The sequence below is a fragment of the Phaethon lepturus genome, unplaced genomic scaffold (genome assembly GCF_000687285.1).
Source record: "Phaethon lepturus isolate BGI_N335 unplaced genomic scaffold, ASM68728v1 scaffold4654, whole genome shotgun sequence".
NCBI classification, from domain to species: Eukaryota; Metazoa; Chordata; class Aves; order Phaethontiformes; family Phaethontidae; genus Phaethon; species Phaethon lepturus.
Window position 1 is genome coordinate 138,806 of NW_010536839.1, and position 25,347 is coordinate 164,152.

The window sequence follows — 25,347 nt, forward strand, 5'->3', positions numbered from 1 at the left end:
CCCTTAGTAGTGGGAGATGGCAACGAGAGCTCCTGTAGCTGCACTCCAGACAACTACAACTGAAGTGTCAACATTATCTCAAGTCTTCTGCGAAGTCCGTCCTCCATTATATTGAATTCAAAGGAAGCGTTACCATTTATTTCAAACAGGACCAGGATACCACTCCTGGTATGTTTTGGGGATAGCCAAATCACTGCAACGGCAGCAAGACTTTGCATCAAAGTAACAAAGAGAAATTCCTCCCAACTACAGACTGAAGCGGACATCAACAACATAGGCTGAAGGAAGTTTTTATTTCTATTCAAAATTCTAAACAGCTGTTTTCAAGGCAGATTAAAAGATTTTTCAATGTTTGGATTCAACTCAAGAGCTTTATCTAATGCATACTTTGTATTTGAGTATTTGTTGAATTAGAAATTTAATAGAGCAGCTGAGTATTTTAAAATCTTTTGGAAGATGTGAAAAAGGGATGTGAACTCTAGCACACCCTGTAAAACATAAATTTCTTACCGAAAGAATATGTTATTCATGTGCTCTGTACATTAGGTCAATTATTACTCACTTTCTCTGGAGAACAACCAAGTGCCTCCACCCTTTATAACAGAGCACTGTAATCAACTGTAGTAAGAATAGCAGAATTATTCTAATATACACTGGTGGCTCAGGCCCTAGCTTAAGAAGGCTTGAACAGTGAGAGATCAAGATGGATTTGCCATCATCTTTACTTTTTTTTTCCTAAGAGGGGAAGAAATTAATATTTCCTCATACACCTTTGTAAATAATTTAAATTTCACATAAATGTGGAAAAAAATTATTAAAAGGAACGCTTTAAATTGGTGCTCCAATTTAAACACTTCTGTTATTCAATGACAAATTCCATAAACATTCTGATACCAATACTTCTTCCATTGCTTTCATTTCTGCTAACCCAATTTAACCTCTCATCTTCCTTGCAGTCAGCAGCTGTACAAAGCATTTTTTTTGTACTGACATCAGCAAGTGACTGAAGTGCTAGTACTAGATTTAAAATGCCTTCTAAAAACACGACTTTTTGTATTGAATTTGGAACTGAGTTTTTGATACAACTTGTACTGTTAGTTTAATATAGTATCACCTTTCATGGAGCCATATCTTGTTAGGTTCCTGCTGGGACCCAAGAGCTGAAATAGCACAAGGTTTAATGCATGGCACTTCATTTTGCCCAGCCTGGCGCAGGCCAAGAGAAGCATTTCAAATTATTTAGATAACCACACAGATTAAATACCCAGCAAGATAGCTTGCAAAGTCATTCATCATTTGCCATTCCTGGACTGTGCTTGTGTCTAGCAATGTTTTTACTAGAAGAGCCGTTCAGATGAATGGAATGCACATCTCCGCTGGGCTTCCCCTGCCCAAGCAGCAGTCTAAACTTCTCAACCTGCTTTCAACACTCTCTTCCTGCAACGTGTGAAAACTATTTGGCTAGATCCCCTCTGACATCTTCTTGCCTATCTTTCCCCCTCACCTGCTTCTCTTGCTTTTTCTTTATGAGCCCCTATAGGTCTACCCAATTTCAGTGTATTAAAACATTACATTCTCCCTATTTAAAACCCTCAGATTGTCCTCTTATTACTCCTTTACTCCTCACCTCAAGAATCAAGTAACTGAAATAATTCACACCACGTGGTGCAATTCAATTTCAGACAGAGTATCTGCATCATTAAATTGTATCTTATTTTAAAGGTTATTGGAGCCCAAGTAACCTAACATTGCCTGTCCTTTCACAGTTATGTATCACCTCTTTTTTAACTGCCCATTTCAATGGTAGATCTTTTTGCCTTTAAAGCCTGTAGTCTGGAAGTCATTTTTGACCCTGTGGTTTCTTTTGAAGCCTGTATTAATCTGACTGTAAAGCTGTCATACTACCATTTTACGAATCTCTCCAAGTTACCACCCATACTGTCCCAATGGGACATGGAGATTCTCATAAAGGCTTTCATCATATCCCAGCAGGACAATTATAATTCATTGCTTGCTGGCTTTACTACTACCTCTTATAAACATTTCAAGCTCAAGCAGTATTCCGTCACTGTACCGCTCAAATGAACGAAGACATCCGGACATATTATTCCAGCACAGAGAGTAGTCCAATGGCCCTTGAAGAAGCAGTTCAAGGTGTCTCACTAAGATTGATCTCAATTGCACTTTAAAGAAAGTGCACAGCACTTTCCACTGTATGTTTACTGATTTGTTTCTTGCTGTACCTCCCAGAAACTTAAGCAGACATAGGAGCTTTTGAGACCCTAAAATCTCCCATCACTGATGGACCCAGTTTCCTTCTAAATCAGGTGAAATTACCAGTCAAGTACCTAATGGATCTCCCCATCTTTTTGTTTTAAGTGATAAACAGATTAAGTACAGCCAGTGTCAAGTGCAAATAGGAAAATTCCCCTAACAGTGTGTCTGTAGTTACTAGTATTACTAGGAGTTACAACCGTTCCCTGTCCCCCACCCCATGAACCACTGTAATTTTGCCTGCTTATTTTATATTTTTAAACTAACTCTTCCATTTTTAGAATTTTATTAGGCAAGTACACTAGAAATTATCAGCATAACATGTGCTTTCATTTCACAGCACTCAATCAATCGCTGCCACAGGACAAACAGCCTCTGGATAGTAGAACACACAAATAAGAAAAAACTCAAAACATCCAGGATTATGAATGCTTTGACAATGTTAGCACTGGATCTTCCTTAAATGGCTAGCAGGTCTGAATGATACAGCTGGAGGCGTTACAAATCACAGGCTAACATATATTTTAACACATTTTCCAGAAGGTGGCTATACACAGTCCTGGGCAACCTGCTCTAGCTGATCTGCTTGAGCAGGGGGGTTTGACTAGATGATCTCAACAGGTCCTTTCTGCTCTAAGCGATTCTGCAAGCTGAAATACTGTTAGAAATTATCCTCTCTCCCCTGTAATCCTTATGGCTCTTTTTTTAAAAAACAGTAAATACATTCTTTGATAGGTAAGAGTCACTCTACTAAACAGTAGACATGCGTTTTAGTGCGCTGCCTGTTTTTGCTGGAGATAAACTGATTTCCCCAGCGCTGCTGAAAACTCATCTATCAATAGACTCAATGGAGCCACTGTAAGCAGTGGGACCAATGTAAAAGGACTTACGGCAAAAACTGATGGTTTAATCTTGAGACCAAAGAGCACTAAGACATTGCTGTGTATACAGAAACAAGAAAGAAAATGGTAAGTCTAACAAAATATCACTGAATTTATTACCACTGCTGCAATGCCAACAAGGACCCTTCTGCTTCAGCACAGCGGCGCAAGGGCTTTGTCCCATGCTGTGTATAGTGGTGCAGGATGAAGGCATCAGTCACCAGCCACCACTTTCCCAAGGAGGCAAGAACTGCGAGCATACAGGTTTCTGCTAAGCTCCTATTTTCCTATGACTCTCAGCACCTCTGCGTTGGAAGAAGCAGCATTAGAGGGTCACAGCAGACCCAAGGAGTAAGGAGGAAATGGGGACAGTACTGAAACTCCTGGTGATCACTGGGTAAACTTTGCAAAAAACATAAATGATGAGAAGAGCCCATTATAAAACATGACGAAGATCATTTGGTAAGCCAGGCTTACTTGAGTTAAATGCATTTTAAAAACTGAGTCACACACACTAAGTTAAACATTCAGGATCAAGGAAAACGGTGCAGAGGCCACCCCTTCAGAATGGAACCTGTAATCTCAATTACACCACCATGAAAAGAAATTAAGACCATAGCACAGCAGACTGCGGTTATGTTAACCTATCTGTGCTAGTTTAGCCTGGGTAATGCCCACAATAGACACACAGTAAATGTATAAGACTGACAATCAAAAATCAGGTGTTTACAAGGTTTCATATTTCTGTTCTTGAAATATAAACCCATATGTGTGTATGTGTCTACAAACACATACTTTTAATAACTTTTATGCCTTTTTTTTAATTACTTATCCCTAGCCTTTATACATCTTTCTACAAAGAGAAATATTGAATATTGGATTCTTTACATAAGGAAATTCTGCCTTTTTCCAAAGGGAGTTTTTTCTGGTTAAGGAGTGCAAAGCTAGGCTCTGTTTTACAGCAGAGGAGAATTTGGAGAGTGATCTTTCTCTTAGGGCTCCTTTCTTTTCAGACCTTATTTAGGCCTCTTTTCTTTTCCTACAGCATTTCTCTAGAGTGCCAAACCGTATAAGCTGTCACTGACAAAAAAAACCCAAAACACAACAACAAAAAAAACCCCACTCAGTCATTATTTGGGAACTCCTCAAGGCCAACTGGAAGTGTGAATGTGACTCTCCTTACAGCTGCTCTTAGGTAGTTATTCCTATAACTTTTTCCAACTTTTATGCTGAGATAGGATATGAGATATCTTTCTAAATGTAAGTTTACTTTAGAAAAGCTTTGATTTTTACAGAGATTTCATCAGGTCTGTTACAAATATGTTGCAAGGAAATTTACATGTGACAAAGCAGTTGCACTGACCATTTTGAGCACCTCTGCTTAAGATGCATTTTCATTAATATTTTGCAGCTGACCTACATAAAAGAATTGTTTTATTTGGAAATGCCCTTCTCAGTTTATCCTTGCATTGGGCATGATCTATGATGTTTTAAAAGAGGTTCTCTTTTCTTTGTTAGAACTGACCATCATGAAAGTTTTAGATCACTTGAAAAAGCAAACACAGAAAGAAAAAATGGAGTCCATAACACAAACTTCACTGATGTATCCTACATACTGATACTTGATTTTTTTTCTGTTGCAACTGTAACAAATATTTGCAGCTTACCGGGTCAATAAGGAAAAAAAGGCATAAATGGGAAATATTCATATAATACTTCAGAGTGATTCATAAGGAAAACACTTGTTTTCACTGTAACAGATGAAAGGATTTCAGGTAGCTGTGCTTTGTTGTATCAAAATATATTGCAGCCCAGAGAAGAAGGAACATTCTTCTCCATAAATGTCTAAGTGGGCACTGTCAGATGAGTTGTCAGCTTACTCCCTGTACCATATTCAACTCTAGGAGTCACCATTTCAAAAGCACCTTTTCTATGGAAAGCTCCATGAGAAATTAGTTGTTATCAGCTATTTTATGTTCTACAAGTTTTGAAGTGATCCAGGAAATGGCAGATAGCTGAAATTAGAAAAATGGGCATGTTACAATGGTACTGAGAGAGCAAGAACAGCTTGAAGACATTCATTCTGAAGGCCTCAGATGCAACACCGTGCTGCAATGACAACCAAAATCAATAAAAGCTGACTCAATCTTTCCGCACATACACACAAAAAAATCTGACTTTCAGGATACAACACATTAGACAGATTCTTCCCAGCTCTCCCTGGAGCTCCACAGAGCACAGATTGGGCAGTGCAGGCCATTCAGGGAAGTTATATCTTTCAACTGCCTGCACTGTGTATATAAAAGTCCTATCTGTATTAATGTAATGTCCCATAACCAAACAAACATAGACATCTCTTTGTGTATATAACTTCAACAAAACCTCTCGATCAAAGCATAGGCCTCCACTCTTCATTTCTTAAGACACTACAAGGCAGATTGCAAGTCCCACACGTAAGCAAAGCCAGCGCAAGGTTCAGCCCATCTGCAATGAAAGCAGAACTGAATTTCTTGCACAGCAAACACGTGCCACAGGCTGCCAGCACACCTGGAGGCAGGCGTCAGGTTCAACAACAAAGCTGTCTGCAGTACCAGGACAATGATCTCAGTGATTCTCATGAGTCCCTTCAATGTCCTATATGCAAGAATCAAATCTTACAGATTACACCAATGCAGCTATTTAATTTAAATGTTTGTATTATAATTTACATCAAAACATAAGCTCCTCAATTTGTGATTAAATTTGTATGTATCTCCACTGCTACAACTAAAATGAAATCAAAACAAAACAAAGTCCAAATAATACCTTACTGCACATCTAAAGGTCAGTGCCCTTAGCAGCCAATCAAGAAGGCATGGAAATACAGAAAGGGCTGCCAAATAGTTGAATGAAAACTTTGGATTTGGATTTGTCTGACTGAAATCAAAACTCTATTTGGAACAAAACGTAAATGTTCAGCTTCGCATACAAAAGTTGGAGCCCTCACATCTCACAAGAGACCTAAGCCCATATGTACTGAATCATTTATGGATCTTGATTAAGCTTTATATACCTGAAGAAACACTTTAAAACTTGCTATGTGGTATTTTGAGATGCACAAATTATAAATTAAGAGACACAGGACCAAGTTAGAGGGTGTATTTGCAAGGAGCAGAACAATGGATAAAAGCCTTCACATACACAAGATCCTAAAAATGCTGTTTGGTATTAAATAACAGACTGAGCTTAGTATTGAGTTCTGATCCAGAGATCTATTGATTATATTGCTAAGTATTATAAACCATCTTAAATGACACATAGTTATTCTGCAGAGACTGACTTCTCCACCATTAAGCTGCAGCTTCAATTTTAAAAATTAAAAGAGTTCTCATCCATTTATCTCAACATAATCCAAGACACTGATACTGATTTTTTGTTTTGAAACTGAAAGACATCAAGGGTGGCAACATGTATTAAAATTATTTTAAGGATAGTAAAATGTCACTCTGTGACTGCCTATATTTATCCTCAGCCTGAAGCCATTTTTCATAATTTTTGAGGGGGAAAATGACGTGCAAGAATCCTTCTTCCAGACCTTCAAGCTTAGCCATCGTTTAGTTTGCTGCTATAATATTGTACATGCATTCATGTTACAGGGCTGCAGAAACTACATGTCTATGTCAACAGATGTGTTTCTTGGAAGACAGCTACAGAAATAGAGTTTATTCAAATGTTTGCCAGCTACCATATGCTGCAATACTACTTTAAATGCAACATAAGGCTTTGGGAACATACTTTTACTGCTATCTACACTTTGTTATTTACTTTCCATTTAGACTAAATACCAGAGACGGGGCACACTAAGGGGTGCAGTGTCCTCTTTGTGAAAACATTCTACCCGTTGTAATATTTAGAGAGAAAAAAAATATACACAGCACTACACTATTCTCAACCACTTTCAGTGGCTGCGCTTTCATAGAGAGGCTCTGGGAAAGATATTTTTACATATGGCATTAATTCTGGGAACTTTTAATAATGGCCAAATATAATTAAAAATTATGCAAAAATTCCTGCCATGAAAAGAGCAGTACAGAAACGACTCTGTTTGAAGAAAAAGCAATCATTTGCTCGTATTCTGAGTCCAGAAAAAAACAAAACACACGTGGTACTCTCCTAATATTTGAACTACATCAGGTCCAATTCTGCTCCTACGCAAAGTTGAGTGGCAAAACTCCAAAATGCAGCAGGATTGAGCCCCTGATGTTGTCATAAGCATTCAAATAAACAAACAGGGCTGTAACACATTCTAAGCTTCCACTGTGTTCCTCTAAATGGATCCGGACAGAAAAAGAAAACCACATTTTATTGCATTTTTGCAATACAGGGATAATAACAATGTATGATTTTATATAATACAGAAGTCACCCTCAAAGAATAATCATCCAAATGTCCAAAGAGAAATAGATTCAAAGAGTCAATGAAGCTTTTATGCACAAGTTTGGAGGACACAGTTCTACCAAATCTGATAGGGATGTCTGATCTCTCTGAGCTTCTAACATCATTTTTTCTTCTGGACTTCCATAAAGTGCATGACACAGGGATGTTTTCACATGACCTAAACGTGGGCATCTCACATAGCCAGTAAATCCCGTACGCTCTTTCACAGACAATAAAGAGCTGTTGATGTTCTGAATCATCCTCAGGGGAAGAAACTAAGTCTCTGCTCTCAATCTCTTCAGTAACTGTAAAACGAACTGCAAAATCTGTAACTCTCTCAAGTTATTCAGCATTAAAAGTCAGATGGCATAAAGATGGCGTCTAGATTTTAAGCAGTAGAAATTTTGCTTTGCTTGCATCTTCATTTTCTGTTACCTGTGATTTCTTTTAATTAATAATATGACTATATATGCTAAAAGCTGAGTGCACCTCTCAGATCTTAACTGACTCTGAAAGCTTGGGCCAAAATCTAGCAAGGCCCTTAAGCACTTGCATAATTTTAAGCATATTGACATCTCAGGTTTGAATTTAAATGCATGTCAAAGCCCATCACTGGATCCCAGCCAGAGAACTCAGCACCTTCCAGAAGGAATCCTTGAAGCTCAAATTCTAACTGAGCCAATATCCATGAAATATTTTCCCTTCTGGACTATGTATTTTAAATGTGTCTCAAATTGCTCTAGGAAGCATTTCCAACTCCACTACACTTTTACTGTTTCGCTTATGTCAAATTCACCTTTTTGATGAACATTATCCCACAGAAAAGCCAGGTCTGTTGTACTTATGATACACCTGCATATACTTGACAGTATGCCCAGGAGCTTCCCCTGCTCTAGAAACACGCCAAACACCATATGCAACAACTGAGGAGTTAATGATACATGTGCACCTTTTGACCATGCTACAGTTACCAATACAGCTCTGATGAAGTGTATCTCACCAGTGACATGCTACACACTCCCAGAACATGAAGAGGAACTCCATTGATAATAATGAGTCTAAAAATTCCTTTTGCTCATGTTTATAGTGTTTTATACCATCATTAACACTTCTAAGACACACAAAAAGCAATTTGTGTGCCAAAACTGTCCAAGGCCAGCTGCTGCCCTCTCAAAGAATGACTGAATAAATACATAAAAATACTCATGCCACAAATTCGATGGAGTTTGCTGCACTGTGAAAGCAGCAGGTCTTTCACTAGATAAAGCCCTTTCATTGTGCATATATTGAAGGTATCAACTTTCGCAGAAGTCTTGCAGATCATCATTAACAACCATACGGTCAGCATTTACTGAAGTAATACCAATAGGGCTAATCTGTATTACAAATATGGACTAAGTGTATGATAAACCTACTTAAAACAGTAGACACAGAACTACACAACTTGCCTCTGGAGGTATGAAACTGGCTTTAACTTTGCTACAACCACCTGCAACATTTTAATTGTTTTCCATATCAGATTATTGGAATAACCCACATGAATTTGGTTGCTTCAACATTGTTTTATTCAGTTCTAAGCCATGACATATGCAGCAAAGGTTGGAATATTCTTTGGTCTGTGACATACGTGCCACAAACACTCTTGTGACTGTTACTATTAGTTGATGCTTATAGAGAAAAGCACTGCATGATACACAGCAGTAAATTACTTACATCACTGTTAGTGTGTGGCATGGCATGACCTAGAAGTCAAACCACAGCCAAACAGATGGAGAATGTGCATGCCACAAAATCCTACCACTTCACATTACATTTATATCCAGACAGGGTATTTTCAAAACAATCTGCCTCTCCTGCTTCCCCCAAAATGGGATAGTTTATTTCTCTTTTAATTTCCTCCCCTCACCCCTTTTTTTTTTTCCCCCCTCCTTTTTTTACTTTCTAATAAAGACAGTTTTACTCTACAAGGCACGAATCTTGTCAATTTAGTGGATAATCTCCATCCACATATACATCAGAAGCCCACCAGGGAGTGTCACAAATCCACGTAACTTTCCAAAGCTAGGCTCAAAATATGGACCTCTTACTTAGCTGACAGATGTGTAAAATCATATGCAGCCAGACAATTCCCTAATGACCACACAGGTGCATGTGTTGAACAATGCAAGTTATTCTGACTAAGACCAACATTAGCTTATACTTTAAAAGTTATCTTCAGAAAAAGTTCTTCTGATGGCATAATGTGATTCTGGGACCAAAAAACACCACACCCTTTCTAGAGGAGGGGAACATATTAGCTCAGCTAGGTAGAGAGGCTGCAGGAAATCTCTGTGAAAGAAGCCAAATTTCAGAGGTTTTCTAGGAAGATATGACTATCATTTGGCCTCAATACTGCAGTGAGCATTAGCCAGAAATACTACAGCTCATTAATGTCTATTTTCTTTTTTATTGATAACTATAGAATCAAACACATGTTCTAAGTAAAAATTGTCTATGGACAAGGCATAAAAGTTACAGACTTCCACCTCAATTGTGCTCAGTAACATGTGTGGATTTCATGACGGCATGATTTGGCTCAAATGGCTCTGTGTCACCAGTTTCTCACTCCACCCGACACAAGGCAGGAGTCCTGAGGGACAGGCTTCAGCCTTGAAACTTGCCCTAATGAGGTGGAGTCAAACTGGTCCCAGATCAGGCCACAGAAAAGCAGTATTGAACAATCTTCTTCTGAACTTGTACTTCAGAAGGCTCAAACCCTTCACCCATGGAGAACAAGCAGCCACTGCTTGAAATTCAAAGCCTTTGCAGTAATATTCAGTATATTCTTTACCTATAAAGACTTTCTTCTCTTCACACTTTAGGATTTTTAACCTAATTTTCCATTCCTCTTACTCCTCTCCAGCAGTGAGATCCCAAGATTTAGAACACAGCTACTTTCCAATCTTCAGAAAAACTTCATCATCAGTTTGAACTACTTTTCCAACATCTGAGTGGACAACCGGCAAGACTTCACACAGTGCCAACACAGCAATTTATCTGCCGTACGGAGTGCGGGAAATAACTGCTTCATCCTACTGTGTGTTCCAGCACAGAATGAAAAGCTTTGGTTCCCTAAGATTTGTTGTTCTGCATCACTCACCTATGCTGCCCATATAAAAAAGACAACCATTACTCCAGGGGCAGCACCGACAGCAGTGATCATCTGACATGCTCACTGACAGAAATTTCATGTGCTAAGCACATCCCCTACACACAAGCCCTAAATCAGGTTATTGATGTCTATTCTGTCCCGGGTTCATAGATATATAATGCAACGTATTGCATGAATATTGTGTATGAATTTCCAACTAAACAGATCAATTGATAGGTCTACCAAATGAAAATGTTTTGGTTTTAATATTACAAAATGCAACAGAAGGATTATACCTGAACACTGTTCACTATCTCTCTCTCAAATGAACCATTAAACTGGTTTAATAACCCTGAAAAAAATCCATATACCAGATAAGACAGTTGGTATAGCTGTGTTTTCATCTGGAAACAGCTGTGATTATCTCTATAGATACGCAAGTAAAAAGCTAAAATCGGTAACAATAAATCTATACAAAATGAAAAGAAGAATTGAATAAACTCTGCCTAAACAAAACATGCCAAAGACAGAGGCAAGATGCTGCTTATCATTGGTAAGTAAATGTATCAGAGATACAAAAAGCTTTTCTGATGACTTTGAATCTGAATCAAAGTTTGAGTAAAAACACTTATCCATATTTTTTATTTGCCACCTCTTCCATTGGAGCGTTTTCATAGCAAAAAAAGTAAAAAAAAGAAGGGCCTTAATCAGCTGCATGTGTGTTTCATCCTGGTCTCTAACCTTATGAAGCTCACATATTGCTAAAAATGCTACTTAAAATTTGTTCCCAGTCTTGAGACAAACAAAAACAAACCAAATCGATTCAACTATAGATTAGAATAGGTAATGGCTCGACAACCCTACTGTTAGAGTAAATAAATGGGGATTTTTGCCCCAGGAAAAGAAAACGACACTTAGTAAACCTACTGTGAACCAAAGAACTAACCATTAATATCATACCAAACAATGCTTGTGATATATAAAAATCAAAGGTGGGTAAGATTGAATGTTTCTTTTTAAAACAATGCTAAAGTTTTCTTTCTCATTAAAAGTGTAATTCAGGAAAGTTGTCACCATTTTAATTTGTGTTATTCCAGAATTAATATCTCCACATCTTCCTTAGACTGGAGTTTTCCTTTCAGTAAAGCTTCTGTACGTTGCATTCTACAAGAACGTTAATTATATTTTACCTTATTCACAGACAGCAATAAAATATTACTATTTAAGTACTTCATAAGTATTTTTAAGTTACTATTAAGCAAGTTCGAACATCAATTTTTTCCCACTGTTTTAGGGCACATACCTCTTTCACACTGGGGTCCAGTAAAGCCATATGTGCAAGCACATCGATTCGGAGCCACACATCTGCCTCCATTTAGACATCCGTTTTCACAGACAGCTGTATCAGAGAGAAGGCAAAAGTAATCTTTATTGAGCTACTTCCAGAAAGACATGAAGGTATGTACTTGACCAGCTCAGGTAAACCGGTAAAAATGGTAAACATAACAGGACAGAACACTTTATTTTCCAGAATCTACTTAAGATCTTTTCTTACTTCCTGTCCTCAAGCATCACAAATCCATCTTGTCAAAGGAGCATAATATAAACATAGGAACAATCACAGCTTTTCTGACCTCTCAGAGCCTTTCTCTTTGAGATGGCTTCAAAATAACATCTCTTTGAAAGTTTCGGCAAAGAAACATTGAAATAGTAGAGACTGCAGATAGAAGGTGCAGAAGAAAATTTCGTCTCAAAATCCTCAGAAATTTTCCTATTCAGAAGCAAATTTTAAAATGAAATTTTTCCTCTACCATAATAGAAAAACAATCCAGTATTAAAAGGCTGTTTGCTGATGTTAAATAATTCATGCTATCAACTAGGATAGCAAAATGTAATCAATAGCTATTTGTACTGTTAATCCAAGATATTCTTCCCCTGTACGATGCTGTCACTAGATTCAGAACCCAATTTTCCTCATCATAAACTCCAAAAGCAGTTGCTCTCAAAAATAATCAGAAATTATAACATTCACATGAAAAAAGGGCTTTGAAATACAATTTGATGCTCATTGAGTAATGTTATTCTTTGTTCCATTTCACATTCACTTCAGTAGAAAGAAGGTTTCCATTTATCCTCTTTTATCCACTTGATATTTCACAGAGAAGGCAGAAATACAATTCTTAATCCATTCACCATGTGATCCTCTTCCAGATTATTAGGGTAAATTCCTGGTCTCACTGAAGTTCACGTAGAGTGTGCCATTGATTTTGACAGAGCACAAAAGGTTTTCATTAAATAAGCTAAACACATTTTCTCTGTCAGACCAATAGTTCACTAGATAGCAGTGAACATGACAGTCTTGCTTAAAAGCAGTGTCTACATCCTTATTTCAGTTTCTTCACAGCATTCCAGCCAAGAAGAGCAAGAGACCACCAGAGTCAGTTTGGGAGAGATTTCAAGCAGCAGATCCAGGAATGTTGTTGGCTCAGGATTGATTGAGGAAATCAAAAATATGTTGATCAACTCTTTAATAAGACAACAACAAAATGAGCAAAATTCCTAAAGCATACTAGCTAAGTCTGAAGTAAACCCCTGAAATTAAAACAAGGCTTTGTATTAAAAAGCTTGATTTTGTCTATAAGATGAAAACTGAATCCCACGTAAATTCTAAATGTATGGTCTATTGCTCTAGTGAGTGGAAAGCCCTGGAGGTCAATGGGAATTATGGTAGTGTGAGAACTACAGGATCAAGTTATATCCAATTATTATGAATTCACATGATGTTTATTTTAATAGTCCTGATCAGAAAGAATTCACTCAGCATTCATTACAAAGTCATGTGTTTTCCTGTAAAATTCCACTGTACCTGATCAAAAACAAGTTCAACATCAGTTGAAATTTAGTGCTGAAGGGTGCCCAGTCCACACATCCCAGAATTACTTAACTGTACACAGTATCTGCCTTAATAAAAGTGTACTTACGCTGTCCGCAATGCGTTCCTGTATATCCCTTCTGACAGAGGCAATGGTCATCACTGCAGCTACCTCCATTCATGCACCGGATGTTACAGTGTTGTACTTGAAAGGAAAAAAGATTTTCCTTAGTTAAATAAAACCAGTCAGAAACAGTTAACAATCTGCTAAGGGATTTGTGGTTTTTTTTTTTAGGGATTGATTCTATGAAGTAGAAGCCAGTATTAGAAACCAAGGATGCATATTTTAGGACAGATACTTAAAACGGCAGTACAGAAAACAATATTGATTTACAGTTCCTAAGGAATATAGGACATAGTGCAAGAATTCGATATCACCATTATTCACTGAAGTCAAAGGCATTTCATACGAGCATAAATCCACAGAATTTGTCTCCTAGTTTGCAATTAAGAGAAAAAGCCATCAGTAAAAGTACTAAATTTCTAGCAGTTACCACCAAGAAGAAAGAGAGTCTTATCATCTGGACAGTGGGGGAGGGAAATATTAAAGGGAAGCACATAAGGAAGCTCCTGAAGACAGCCCGGTTGTGCCAACATATGCAATACCAGAAGCTGATCTGCCCAGGTAGGACTTCTTGCATGGAAAGGAAAAATTACAGAGCGATTTCTTTCTGTATGCCATCTGTGGGTTCACCCCATCCCCAAGTAAAGCTGCTGCCAGCTGCTGTGCTTGGGGGCTGGGGAGCTCACAGACAGCATTTCCCCAGAGCCAAAAACTTTCCCCTGCAAGAAGCAGAGGCAGGGGAGCAGCAGCATGCTCTCCTCAGCCACAGCCCTACCATTTATAATGGTTAATATGTAGCTTAAGTCCCATGCCAGTAAAGTACAAGTCTGTGCTGTGTTTTTCTAGTAGTAAGGACAAATACATATTTTTAACTAGAGGTTAGGAACAACTTAAAGTATGTCAGACTCTTCATCAGGCATGGAGAAGCGGGCAGACCTCCTGACAAAGTGAAATCTTCCTTGCAGGTCCCGCTGTCCAACACAGCTGTGAACCAGGGCAGGCACTCCAGTAAACTGCCGGGAAATGGTCTCCCTCTTAACAGGAACCACATGAAAGTCTCCTCCCCAGATAGGATTACAGGCAGATCAGCATCTCAGTAGATTGTGATGGAGCACTGGATACCTACACTATGCTGTCTGAAATGCTCAGGACTGAAAAATAGAAATTGCATGCCCCACACAGAGCCTGTTGCTAACAGGTACCATGCCGACCACTGAATTTTTCCTGTTGCACAAAGCCCTTAAGCATCATTTGGCTTTTTACAGTTCAGAAGTATGTGAATGGAATTTTACTTTTATTTTCAAGTAGAAATAATAATTTTAACTGTATTGCCTTCTACAGCAATGTGAATCCACAGAGCAGAAGTTAAACATGCAATTGGAGAAAGGATTTAAAACAATCTAACACAGAACACTGGTACTCTTAATTCTTCGATTATAAAAGTAAAAACTGTATCTTACACTTCTTATGTGTCTAATAGTTACGATACATCTTTGTTCTACTTTGGATGTACTTCAGTACTTCAGGCAACAAAAATGTACTAACATTCCTCAACAAAAAGTAAAACTGTCTGCAAATACAGACTGAATATCTGGTGAAGATTTTTGGACAATGTCCTAAGTAGGTCAGAAAAAGGTGTATAGTTACTTTAAAATGTGTAGTTCAACTTAGCTTTATACAATCTTAGAAAAACAGAGGGGATTACAAAAAGCATAGGAAATGATATCATCTGTCAAGCAGGGAAGGAACTTAAAAACCACAAACTGATTTCAATTAGAGCAAGCTATGCCAAGAGCTAATTTCCATTCCCACATGAAGACCAAAGCCATTTAAATAGTTTGAACTACATTTGAGATAAAAAGGTTAACAGTAGCTTATATGATGATTTTCATATTATTTGTTCAAGTAAAAGTAAAGTATATTTCCCCATTTTGGGATAAGGAGTGGTTTTACACATCACACACACACAAAAAGTTTCCATAATTTGTCTTACTGCTTCTTAAAGGAACTTCTCCAAGGTAAAATATTTCTTCTTCTTTTTTAAACTAAAATCATTATGGGAGACTGCTGGGACACCCAGTCATCTTTATTAAACTGAGCCATTCAAATCAGTGAGCTTTCTCCCTTACTACCATGCAATAAAATCAGTGACATACAGTCAGTAAACTATTATTTATTTTCTGCTCTCTTTTGAGGGAATGTTGAAAATAGTGTTTCCAAAATCATACAGACTATTCTGAAATATTACCCTTGCAGAAGTTTATACAAACACATGCGAAGGCTGTCTGGAGCTCAGATGATGATTTTAAGATTGCATTTTTGAAAAGTAGCATATTAATGCAGGTCCAGAGTCTCTTTTCTCAGCTATTATCAACAATTCCATTAATGTCAGCAGAGATATTCCAGTAAATTAAATAACCTGTTGCAAGGTATCACATTGACAGAAACTCAAAGAAAAAGCACAGGAATTACCATAAGGCTAGTAAATCAAGCATAAAGCTTTGCCTTATCTCGGCATGCATAGGAAATGTTAACATCATTAATAAATTATTGCTTTTAATCAATTACTGTTCTCTTTCAGGTCCAATTTGTAAACAGTCTGCACTGGAAACTTCTGAAGTCAAAACAGGAGTAACTGCAGCAACATAGCTTTATACAAAAAGAGTATGTAAGAGACTTAAGAGAGTCTAAAAGAGCCAGTGAGACCAAACACATCCACACACGCTTCGTGGCGGGGGAGTGGGCAACATTGTTTATCAAAGTGAAACAACAAGCCACACGCTTAAGCTTAACAGTTCCTGACTTTCTTCATAAATTCTCAACAAAACTGAGTAAAGACTTCCTCACACCAAGAGCACGATCACACCACAACCACTCATGGAACGTTCCGGGGCTCACCAAGCAGCCGAAAGGTAACACACGTGCCATCTGCTCTGTGATCCCAAACTAAAAAACATAAGGTGTGAGGGTCTGCAGTCCTCAGGTGGGAAAGCCAGCGGAGCTGCTCGCCCAGCACCTCAGGCCGAGCGCGCTCTGCAGGGCCGGCCGGCGGGCACGGAGAGGAGAGGCCGCCTCTCGTCTCTCTGTGCCACTGCTGAGGAAACACTCCCAACCCCAGCCATGCATGACGCAGGCCTCTGCCTGCCAGGAGCTGTAAACAAGGAATGACGGTCTCATCGCATCCCAGATGCTCAGCGTGCTTTCTCTATCGAGTGACTGACTCAGGAGAGAGATGGCAGCTGGCGCCAGGATGGGACACGGGCCTGCAGCCCTGCACGGGGTGCTGAGAAAACTCACAGCAGCCTTGGAAGACTCTGGAAATGTTTAAAATTCAAGACCTTTTACCACCTCTGAGCACAGCAGAATACGAAGGAAGGGGCTGAGCTCCAGGTTTCACTGCCATTGAACGGACACCTTCCACACTGCCCTGAGTAGTGGGATCCCAGGGCACGAAACCAAGGGCCCAGGCCCCGGCCTACCACCCCCGCAGCACGCGGTCTCTGAGGAAGACCTTGGTCGTCGGCTGGTGCCACTGAAGCTGCTGGCGGGGGGAGTGGGGCAGGCCCCATTTTGCACTCAGGTGGCGTAATCAGCCTGCCAGGGGGGCACAAACACTCGTCCCCACCAGCTCCCGCTGCCTCTGCCAGGGCTCCCTTCCTTCAGAGACAGCCCCATCAGCAAATGCCTTCCCTGCTCAGGCCAGCCCAAGCCATTCTGACTAACGCAGGATGGAAGCAATCCCAGTGGCTGAGCTCAGAGGTACGCCTGACCCATAACCCTCGGGGCAGCGGGGGGTGCCCGATGCTGAAGGAGAGATCCTCCTCCTCATTAGCCCCCCTGCTCCCACAGGGGCAGGGCAGCCACTCCAACAGCATGGCAGGATCGTAGGATACGTCTGCAGCACAGACAGGAGCACGGCTGCAGCACGAACAGACAAGGCTAAAGCAGCCATGGCCCAGGGGGTTTGGGAGGTAGCAGCGGAGCAGCCACCACAGAGCTGGTGCAGCACAGGGTGTAGGACATCTCCCCACACGTGCACCTGCAATGTCAGAGCCACCCGCACATCGGAGCCAGCGGGGGGATGCCTCCACACATGGCAATCTTATCTGCAAGCCTACTGTAAGTATACCCAAAAATTCACTAATTACACAGAAATAACCACTACTCAGCCAGCAAGTTCATTGATGTCATGAAAATCCCTGCTGAGAAAACCACCGGTTGATCTTTTCAACCACGAATCAGATTCCTAAAGCTGACTCGTAACCAGAAAAGTCCCAACAACTGACCTGTGTAAGAATCAAACTTGAAGGCTTTGGTTTGCTTTCCAATCCACATGCTTTCCACTCTGCATTAATTATTTTATTCCAGCAGACAACCAGTCTATTAAGAGCCACCATGAATTCAGTTTCTGGGTTGTACATGCTATAAAACCTGTGCGCACTACTGATTCCTTAAGTAGTAAAGACACACATAGCTTAAAATATCCAAAAGACAACTCATACACATCTTGTGTATCAGAAGCCATACATTTAATTCTGAGAAATCATGGTATTTTCACTCATATTTGTTATTTGTATTTTGAATGTGACAAACGTCTATCATCCACTTTTGTTTTTTTATTTATTGTTTTAATAAGAGGTTTTTCTCATTTGGTAAAATGTGTAATTAAAATAAGGTTTCATGAATGCACATTCTGAGAAAATATCAAGTGTTACCAATGAGAGTTGACAGTAACCCTTTGATGTCAAACAGTATGTTTTATGTTTATGTTTACTTTGTTTCCTAATAACACATCTAAGTCATCGTGGTCTATTGTGTAAATATGTATTCATGGATTTTGTCTACAGTGGCCAACAGTGCAAATGACTTACAGAAAATGTATGTTCTATAAGTCCTAATGAGATGCTGGGTCATAAACATTTTTACACAAGAGTGCACAAAGTGGAGTCTCTTCTCTCTACAACTCAAGACACTTTTGCTTTTAGAATTGGTTTGTTTTAATAAAGGTGATGTGATCACACACAAAATGTATCTTAAATTATTGCACTGATCAAACAAAATATAAACAATAGCTTTTAAAGCCAACTGATAAATCTATTTGTAAAGTGTTAATACTTATACCATATACAGAAAAGCAACATTTAAAAGTGCACAAACCTATAGAGCAATGTAAGGAAAATAGTATCAGCACTGATTTACAGTTATGATTAGTAGAATATTCATACCTAGGAGAATTAATTGTCAACAACCAAAACAGGCTTTAGAAGCTGCTTGATTAAAAACTATAGTAAAGAGCTTCTGCACCCATTTATCTGTGCAACTCCGATGAAGGCTAAAACTGTGGAGAACAATGGTGGAGTATTTGAGAAAAAGAACCACAAGAAGAACTGTAACTTTACTCATACTCTTCTTTTAAGTCTTGACTCATAAAATACTTCAGTGTGGCCTAAGAAAAAAATGAGGTAATACTTAGGCCCACTCGTTCCTGCCTTTTACGAAGGTGCCAAAACATGTAACAGATGTAGGGATATATCTCTCCTTCTGTACCCTGGAGGGTCTTGGGAGAAGGTCATACTTTCCTTTACTGGCTTACAGGATTAAGGCGTATGCACCTGGTAAAACAGTAGCTGCAAACTGAGGCAGGAACACACCACCACACACATTTGTGCAGCATTTTGCACCCTTCCTCCTTTCACTACTCTCTGGGAGCTCCATAGCTCTATACCCTCCTCACGCTGGCCTCTCCCTAACAGACATCACAGGAGCCTGAGAAAGGGGTTGAACTACAAAGAACAATATTTACCATTTTAGTACATGCCATTCCATTACATTCCACAGTTGTTATTGCTTTTCCACTGTTATTGCATGAAAAGGATGCTAAAGCTACAAGCTGAAGTGGTCAGTTATGTGGGAAAACTCTTATCAACTAGGAAAGCAAAAAAATGGTAAGGTAAAAAATACAGGGGCAAAGCAGACCACACACTGAGTCTGAAAAGGTATTCAGAATTAAAAGGATGACAATTTTGCATAGTATTACAGACCTTAGCTGACTGCATCCCCCACTGACTTCAGTTAGTATGTTGTTCAGATAGTTAGGGGTATTTGTGGGAATCGGTTTCCCCCAAAATTCTTCCCAGAAAATCCACATTTTATATAAAAATCAAAATCTACATTCTAAGAGACAAGCACCATACTCAAATAAGAATACAGTGAAGATTACAGCTGGCATCTCAGGTATGAACCTAGACATTATCCCAAGGAAAATCCTACTTCATATCAGACACTCTACCCATGATTAGCCATTGAGCTATCTGGTTCATTGAATTAATTTAATTTTACTTATTTTTTTCTGGATCTGGGGAACCTTCCTTGAAAACATGAAATCCAAACCTTTCCAGGAAAAGTCACCTCTCTGAAAAGTTTCATTTCCAAAGCATCTGTTTTTTTCTGATGAAAGGATGTTCCACTTTAAAACCTTGACCAGCTCTGTATACCTCTAGCAGATACAGAGGTATCTCTGAATAAGGTCTGAATCTGAATAAATCTGAATAAGGTCAGCAATATTAGATTCAGAAGGTATGTACTGAGCCTGGCAAGGAAATACTATAATACGTGTAGGCCTAGGTGTATAAAACACAGCACAGTGTCTGGCTTAGTAACCCACCAAATGAGAGCAGAACTACAAAGCAAGTCAAATTCAGCCAATTGTCAACAGTCATCTCTCCATCATTACAACTTTTGTGCTTTGTATTTGTGCATGTCTAGTGTTGAATAGAGATAAGGTATTTTCCAGAATGCAAGAAAGACTGGAATTAGTGTTACATAGTGACAAATGAATACAGCTTCCAAGAAAACTAATTTGGTTTTAATTTGGCAAAAAAAGAGTGTCCCCAATAGCTAGTCTCTGAGTCATTCTTCAGTTTCATCACAGGAGGCTACGCTTTCTTTCCTGTGGTAAAAGTACGTCTGGTGACTCAGAGGTTATTTGTCTTAAATATTGACCACTGAACTATCTCACATACCTTAGTAGCTTCGCAAACTCAAGACAGTAATATCAAACACAGAAGAAATACTTACTTGATTTTGAACCACAGGAGGGGGCTATCTGACCATTTGGGCATGTGCACATGTTTGGTCTAGAGCAAAATCCATCCCCACAGGAATGTCTGCAGATTGCTGTAAAGAAAACATAAATGCCATTAAAACATGCTTCAAAAACCCCAAACACATAAAAAACACCCGATAGATAATATGCATTTGGTACCACAACATAAATACCTACAAACTCGTGAAATTGCAAACAACAGATTCTGAAACTGTTCCTCCTGTTCATCCACAACTCTATAGGGGACAGCTAAAACCTAGACCTTCACAATCTCTTATGAAAAGGTCTGAGAACATGCCACAGGCCACACTAGATATAGGGAGATTTCCTTGGAAGAGTGGAACTGTGGTCCATTTTACCAAAGACTACTCTTGGAAGAAGGATGGCACTGAGGCAGCATTAAAATGCTCCCTTTATTTCTGCACCAGACACACACAAGCACAGTAATTCCCATCTGATAGCATGTTGCCTCAGTATCTCTGGAGAGGGTCTTATCAGCCTTAGGCAAAGTGCCTTTAGTGATTATTCCTGGTACATTGTACCATTACACATGAATATGGAGACAGCACTATCTTGTATGTATGTATGTATTTATATTCCTACATATGTATTTCAGGGATATGGTCCAAACAAGCACAGCAAATGTACTTGCTGTCCCAATGATGTTGCCTCCTTCCATTTACTTAAATAGATTAACATATTCCACAGCTTAAATAGATTAGCTTATCCACATTAGCTTAATAGATCATCCATAATAGATAATCCATCCATTAGCTTAATAGATTAGCTAATCCACAGCTTAAATAGATTAACATATTCCACAGCTCCTGAGAGTCCACACACCCCTTGGATCCCTTTACCACAGACTTAAACAGAACATGTGGATGAGATTAATCCTTTGTTAAATACTGGTATCACATCACTGTATCGTAGCCCACAAAACCTTGTATATTACCTTAATATATTTAAAATGGTAAAGAAATGATGTACAGCTGCTATTGAAACCATATAGAAACACATTTCAGTTCTGGTGTACAATTAAAAATAGCCTGACAGCAAGGGACAAAGATAAACCTCAGTCATAACATATGACTGGATTAACTTACGGACTATGCATTGGTTTCCACCAGGTAAAGTTTTCCATCCAGGGCAACAGTAAGCATTGTAACGTGATCCACACACATTAGGTCTGGGGAAAAAAAAGGACGAATTTGTATTTTTACTCAAAAATATGTTTTTGAAAGTAGAGGCATAAAAATGGAAAAAGTAAATCACTAATTAAATCTAGAAGTGTTGTATGTTTTAAGCAGAACTGTATGCCTTCGGTTGTTGGGGTTTTTAGGTAACATACGCTTTTACAAATTGAAGATTGCATTATAAACACAAAATCAAATCAGTAATATCTGAACAACAAGAACAGAATGGGGAAAACTTGTCTTATATCACTCGTATCTGGAAAAGTAGCATACAGCAAAACTCCCATTTAAATACAACATGAGAGATCACTCCCATCATCACTAGTGAACACAGAGGAAATCTAATGACCTTTGAATGACAATTTTTAAGCTTCATGTCGCTTTCTCTTCTTTACTCTAAAGCACTACTACTGTTCCCTCTTTTGTCCATGAGCAACACTATGTATGTATGTATGAGTGAAACATGCCAACCATGACAATAGCCAAACAAATGAGCCAAAATATGTAAATGCTTCATTAGCAAAAAATGACCTACTATCAAAGAAATCAAGGATGTGGGTGCATGTAGACACATAGGGTCTGTGAAATGAAGTGTCTACTGCCTACTGCACTTCTTAAATGAGGGATCGATAGGAATTTTTCTTTCCAACCCATTCCTCTCTTCCTATTCTTATTTACCCTTTCCAATAACTGTATCACTAGAATTTGCAATGAAACCTGACATGACACCATTCCTATCGTGATATTATCAGTAAAAATAGAAAAGTTGAAAAAGTTCTATGCCCCTCACTGACAATAGTTTTTTTTTTTTAATCTAACTTGTCCTATTTATTTAATGCATCTATCCATGCAAGTAAAGCTAGTAAGAATAGCTTAAAAAATGGGAAAATGTGCCTCCTTTTGTTGTATGTTTAATAATCTTACCAGAGGAAAATTTTACAACCTCTATTAATATTGTGAGCAATTACTCAACAGATTAATGCAACTAAAGCTAGCTATAAACTAGTACTTCCTAGAAACTGCTTTATTGAAATACTCTATACAGATTAGAGACAGATTTAAAGTGTTTATTGTTTTAGGAAGGGTTTTCTATTATTATTTTGTCCTTGGTCTTTCAGAAAGTTCTTGGTCCCTAGTATTGCAATGTCTAAGTAAACAACAGTTACCTCATATAATGAGGCAACTTAAGACAAACAATCTGGATACATACAAACATTTTCTAACTAACAAGACTTTTATAGTGTATTTATTTAGGGATCTGCATTATTAATGCAATTGCAAGTATTCTGATTACACCAACTTCAGTGACACCTAGTCTCCTCATTAAGTGCTTGGCCAGAAACTGCTTAAGTCAAAGCAAACTACTACCATTACCTTTCACTGGTTCTGGAAAATTACAAAGTGGTAACCGAGGTGAATTTGAGCAACACAATTGGACTTGTTGCAGGGCCCTTTTCCTTTCCTGCAACTGGTGTTACAGACTCAAAGTCTTATTCACATAATTCCAATGTATTCAGTTTTAGTAATGTCAGCTACTTCCCTGCAGGGCTATAACCATGTAACTTTCCTAGAGTTCCCTGTTCATCAATGCCAAATGTTGCTCCACGAGCATCTGCCAAGTAAGACTGGCAAGCAGACAAGTGAGATTGCTTTTCACCTTCTCCAGTCAGAAGAAATAATGGAACTTATTAAGACAGACAGAATGGGTTTGTTGCTACCTGTTACAACCTACAGGCATAAGCCACCCATTTCCGATCCGGGTTGGTAAGAATCTATAAAGAGCTGACCATAAAGCGATGTTTAGGTACTCCGTCAAATTTCAGTCTCGGCAAGTACACAGCTTTGGGGACCATCTGGTCCAAGTTAAGAGTCAGGAGCAGATTTTTGTGCCATGGGAAAACCCAATTTTTAAAATCTGTTTCCAAAATGGGGCTCTGGAAAACCTAGATGCACCAGCAACCAGGAAGTCAGAGACCCTGGGAGCCTTGAGGCTGTCCACAGGGTAGGCTAAGCCATACACCCAAGAAGCTCCAACTCAGATGCAGCACGCTTAGTTTAAAAGAAAAAAAAAAAGGAAAAAAGAAAACAAAAGTCATCAAACTGCACTTCCATGGAACATTTTGCGCCTGACAAGTGCATTTTCCAGTGGAACACTTTTTCATCAGAAAGCTGCTGTCTAGCTTGCAAAAGAAACCTGTATGTCTGAGCTCTACTTCTTTGGGAGAGAGTGTTCTTTACTTGTGCCTATTTGTAAAATGTCTTTAAAAATAATTAATTTTGAAGGTTAAATTCATTGATATTTATGAGGTGATCAGACACTACAGCAACAAATCCTCAAAAATAACTATATAAAGTATTGAAGGGAAAAACAATTTACCTCACATAAAATCATGAAAACCATCGATCAAATTGTAAAGGCTCTATTGTGGCACTTACTTTAAACCGTTACCCACTGTTGTGTTCAATAGAGCATATTTTCCTGCTGCTATTATAGGCTATGAATACTAAAGAAGCATTTTATATTCTTATAAAACTGTTTTCCTGAACAGCACTACAAAGAGAGTTCAGTTATAAAACCTGATTTGTAATGGTAAAATAAGCAAAAATGCACCTATACAGCTGAAGCTGCCTGTGGTGCCCACAGCACCTTCCTTTTACTCCACAGCCCTGAGAGGGAGAGAGCATCTCAGGAACAAAGCTGTTCTCATTGCAATTTTAAAAAGACAAGTCTTCCACTTTATTTTAGAGTCACCTATCACCTTGTAAAGTCTAGAATAATCTCTGTTACAGCATGGTGCTGAGACACAGTATGACTGATGCCCAGAGTTTCATCAAAGATGTCCAAAATAAACACGAAATTATGTCTTCGACTAATGACATGCAAGTACAAATTCAAAATGAGTTGAATAATTATCGAAAGACATTAGTCATGAACTAGAAAAGTCTTAGAACAGCAGAGAGGAAAAAAAGTTCATCTGGAAATTCTGATAACTAACGCTTCTGTAATAGGTCTGGCTGACAGCATCTGCATGCACCAAACTAGAAGATATTCTTCTTCGGGAACAACCACCAGGAACCTCCACCCCCATGACAAAATAAAGCTTTGTCTGTCCTTTCCACCTGCGTGGGGATGGAGCCCGGGCAGGGCTGCAGCATCAGCTCCTTCAGATGGACACACGCCGTCCTGCCCCAGGCCAGCGCTGTGCTACCCCCGGGCTGCGGCTGCAGCACAGCCTCTGCCTGTCACGCGTGCTGAAGCAAACGCTCTCCTTTCTCCACGGGGCAACACTGCGTCGTCTCATGATCGGACCAGCTGGGTCCATCCCTCCCTTGCTACTCCTGCTCCCAG

The 25,347-nt window shown here is 39.0% G+C and overlaps 1 protein-coding gene across 1 annotated transcript in view; it reads right to left on the minus strand.

Annotated features, from left to right (window-relative positions):
• FBN1 (fibrillin 1) overlaps positions 1–21,984 on the minus strand; it is a 142,735-nt gene extending 120,751 nt beyond the window's left edge. The window contains exons 1-4 of the mRNA XM_010286279.1: positions 21,909–21,984; positions 20,775–20,873; positions 13,683–13,778; positions 12,005–12,100 (exon numbers count right to left, since the gene is read on the minus strand). Of these exons, the coding sequence (XP_010284581.1) occupies positions 12,005–12,100; positions 13,683–13,778; positions 20,775–20,826 (244 nt within the window). The 5' untranslated portion in view covers positions 20,827–20,873; positions 21,909–21,984. The remainder of the gene's footprint in view (positions 1–12,004; positions 12,101–13,682; positions 13,779–20,774; positions 20,874–21,908) is intronic.
• Positions 21,985–25,347: the final 3,363 nt, after the last annotated feature.